The sequence below is a fragment of the Notothenia coriiceps genome, unplaced genomic scaffold, assembly GCF_000735185.1.
Source record: "Notothenia coriiceps isolate Sejong01 unplaced genomic scaffold, NC01 NC01_scaffold00000493, whole genome shotgun sequence".
Classification (NCBI taxonomy): Eukaryota; Metazoa; Chordata; class Actinopteri; order Perciformes; family Nototheniidae; genus Notothenia; species Notothenia coriiceps.
This window is the reverse complement of record NW_011333194.1, coordinates 487,174-490,503: the sequence shown is the minus strand read 5'-3', so window position 1 is coordinate 490,503 and position 3,330 is coordinate 487,174. Positions and strand designations below refer to the sequence as shown.

Here is a 3,330-nt window from a genome sequence, read left to right as displayed (position 1 = left end):
TCCTTAGGCTTTTCAATCACAATCATTAAACTGGAATAAATACAATATTGTTAACATGAAAATATGATTTTATGTTCGTTGTTTAGAGTTATTTTAAGGCTTTAGTCATTGGGAACTCGGTATGAGATACAGCACACAGATGTCAAATCTGCCTGTTTTACACACTTTGACCAACAGGGGGGTTTGTGTTCAGATGAAGCCCATGATGAAGCCTAGATGAGCCCAAAGCTCCAAAGCTTCATACTAAGGCTTCATCTCGCCATCACTACGTAACAGCACATTTTGCTATGGTTGTCACCATAGATATATATATAAACACGATATGTTGTTTATATATATCTATGGTGACAGTGGTAATGTACTCAAGTTGTTCAAACAGGCTGCATGTTGTTCACACTTCCGGCCTCTAGATGGCAGAGACTGCGTAATGTGTTGCTACTCACGCGATGAGAAGAAGAAACTTTGACTTCCTGAAGATTCGACTGTACCAAAGGTGAGTTAACGTTCATTAGTTGCAATACTTAGTAAGTAACAATAATGTTTTTGTATAATTACACATGCTTTGATATTTACGTATTTTGTCATAGTAAAAGTAATGTTATAATTGTACGTAAAACTCACTTCCTTTATTCGTACGTATTTTCATTCCCGAATCAAAGTACTTAACGTTACTTAACTTCAAGTTTAACTAACTAGCTGACGTTGGATCAAAAGGGATTTTGGAATTAGATTACATCATGTTCACTAAAGACTTAAGGAGAAAGAGGCAGAAGGACAGACACTATGCCACTGATATATCAACATGAGAAGTCAAGACCGAAGAGTGCAGTTAAAATACCATTAAATAGCATTTATGCTAGCTAGAGCTGCTACAGTTGTTTCTGTTAACAGCTTGGATGTATACAGGTTGATAGTTCGTCCGACTGAACATGAATGCAGCTACAGTTTTTGACATATCGTGACGTGATCTCTCGAGCGACCCAGAGGCTCACAGTCACACAAGTGTAACTTTTTAATTTAGCTTCCCATTACTGCACCTCTAGGTTAATATGGGGAGGAAACCGTGTAGTCTTGAGGCAGGTTAAACAACCCTGTTTAACGCTGTTAAATAATATGACCTTTAAATAATACTAAGTATGAAGCTAGGTTATTACATTGTTGTTGCTTTTGAAATGATTTAATTTGTATTCTGTATCTACCATTGAGTAGAATCTAAATGATTATACTACATCTTTCTTTGCCATCAATGCCATGTGAATTTGAATACAATAACAATAAATGGACATTTCTGTAACCTTGCATTTAATGTTTTTTTTCTTCAAGGTAATGCATTATCTTAGCATACTGCACACACATGGGAAACAGAGTCCAACTGTAGAAACCTGAAAATCCGGTCTGGTGGAAACCTCTATACCCTGATAGAGAATTTGAGAATTGATATATATCTTATTTCCCATGTTTGTTCCTCTGCAGGTACAGACACATTACTGCCTAGAGACCAACCCTGGGAAAAATGTTAGTCGTTGGCTGACCCTTTCTATGACAAGATGGACCAAAGTTATATGGCGGCGATGGAGGAGATGGACTCGCTGTCAGACAGCTCTTCCATAGGGGAGGCCGTGTCTGGTAGAGGACGGCGGCGGCGTGAGTCTGATGAGGATGACGGCATCTTCTACATTCCTGAGAGAAGGCGTTCACTCCACCTGGATCAGACTCCAATGGACACCAGCCACTGGTACTGAGATTTTTCACTTATGAGCCCTAAATATCCTTCCTCTCAATGTAGGGTCGTCATACTGTGAAGTTATGTTAGAAGGACTATTTCAAATCTAAAACATATAAACAACATCTAGCCTTATCTTATTGTTTTTTTCTGCGAACAAGTCAAACCAATATTTAATCATTTTGTGTAGCAGCAAGGATAATGGGAAGATCTGCGGTTCCCCTAATGAACTGAATGAAGAATTTGACTTCTCTTTCTCCATCTTATCTAATCCAGTTGGGTGTAATACGTATACCCAACCCTTAATTCAATATGTTAACTGTATCTCATTAAATATACATATATATGTATATATATATATATATGTATATATATATGTGTATATATACATATATGTGTATATATATACATATATGTATACTATATATATATATGTGTATATATACATATATGTATATATATATATATATATATATATGTGTATATATATATATATATATATACAATATTTTAGAAAAGCCTAGAGCGTTAAAAAACAAACAAAAAAACATTTATAGCTATATTGAGCAATCTGAGTTTCTTATTACAGGTTTGAGTGGGTGACCTATACCTGTCTGTGTATTTTGCTCTAAGTTAATAAAGGAAATATAAGATTTGTCTCAGTGTTAGCAACGCCACTCAACTCTCAAAAGATACATATTCATAGGCTTAGCACAATCTATACAAAGCTGATAATAATAAATAAGACCTTTTCCCCAACTCAAATTCTCTAGACTTGAATGTTCTCGGTGCTGCTTGAGGAAAAGGTTTCACATGAGCTGCTTATCTGACATGTATTATGGAAGAGTGTGATTGCTTGTTATAATGTGGTTACTAGGTAATTAACAAACTGTCATTCTGCCACTCTTTTTTTCAGGCAATATGTAGAGCAGGCATTTTCTCCAGCTCTGAGCTACAGATCAATGACAAGTGAAGAGAATTTAAGCAACATGGACGGCGAAGAAGGATCCCCCACAAGGTACAAACAAAACAAAGTACTCAGTCTATTAAAGGTCCCATGTCATGCTTTTCCGGTTATTACCCGTCCCCTTGCGTGTTATGAAGGTTTTTATGCATGTAAACGGTCTGCAGAGTCAAAACCCTCAAAGTACACCCTGTAGCGAGTAAAACTCAGAAAATACCTCCCCAAAACGCCTCGTTGGAGATACGTCACTGTCCATTAGCCGCGTTCACACCGGAGTACTTTTCCCACTTTAGTTCCGATATAGTTCCGAAATGTCGCGTTCACACCAAAAAGAGCCGGAACTAAAATTAGTTCATGAGAACCTTTTTACCCCCTTTTCCGTCCCTGCTCTCTCATGCGGCTCTCTTGTGAGAAAAGAGCCATATTTCTGATTGGCTGGGCGGATTGCAAACCACGCCCCGTAAAACTCAAAAAAAGTGTTGTGAAGCCACCATTTTATTATCCTCGCATTAGCATTATTAGCATTAGCCCAGCGCAGAAACGCAGAGAGACTAACTTATGGCAACACAAAATAAAACATGGGATCGGTGGAGATGAGGAGGTGTCGGCGTTCTGGCGATTTACTCGGAAGGCTTCAGTAGAA

General features: G+C 37.7%; 1 protein-coding gene across 1 annotated transcript in view; it reads left to right on the top strand.

Annotated features, from left to right (window-relative positions):
• The first annotated feature begins 431 nt into the window (after positions 1-431).
• Positions 432-3,330, top strand: part of nlrc3l1 (NLR family, CARD domain containing 3-like 1) — a 6,653-nt gene continuing 3,754 nt past the window's right edge. The window contains exons 1-3 of the mRNA XM_010781884.1: positions 432-493; positions 1,474-1,735; positions 2,640-2,741. Of these exons, the coding sequence (XP_010780186.1) occupies positions 1,548-1,735; positions 2,640-2,741 (290 nt within the window). The 5' untranslated portion in view covers positions 432-493; positions 1,474-1,547. The remainder of the gene's footprint in view (positions 494-1,473; positions 1,736-2,639; positions 2,742-3,330) is intronic.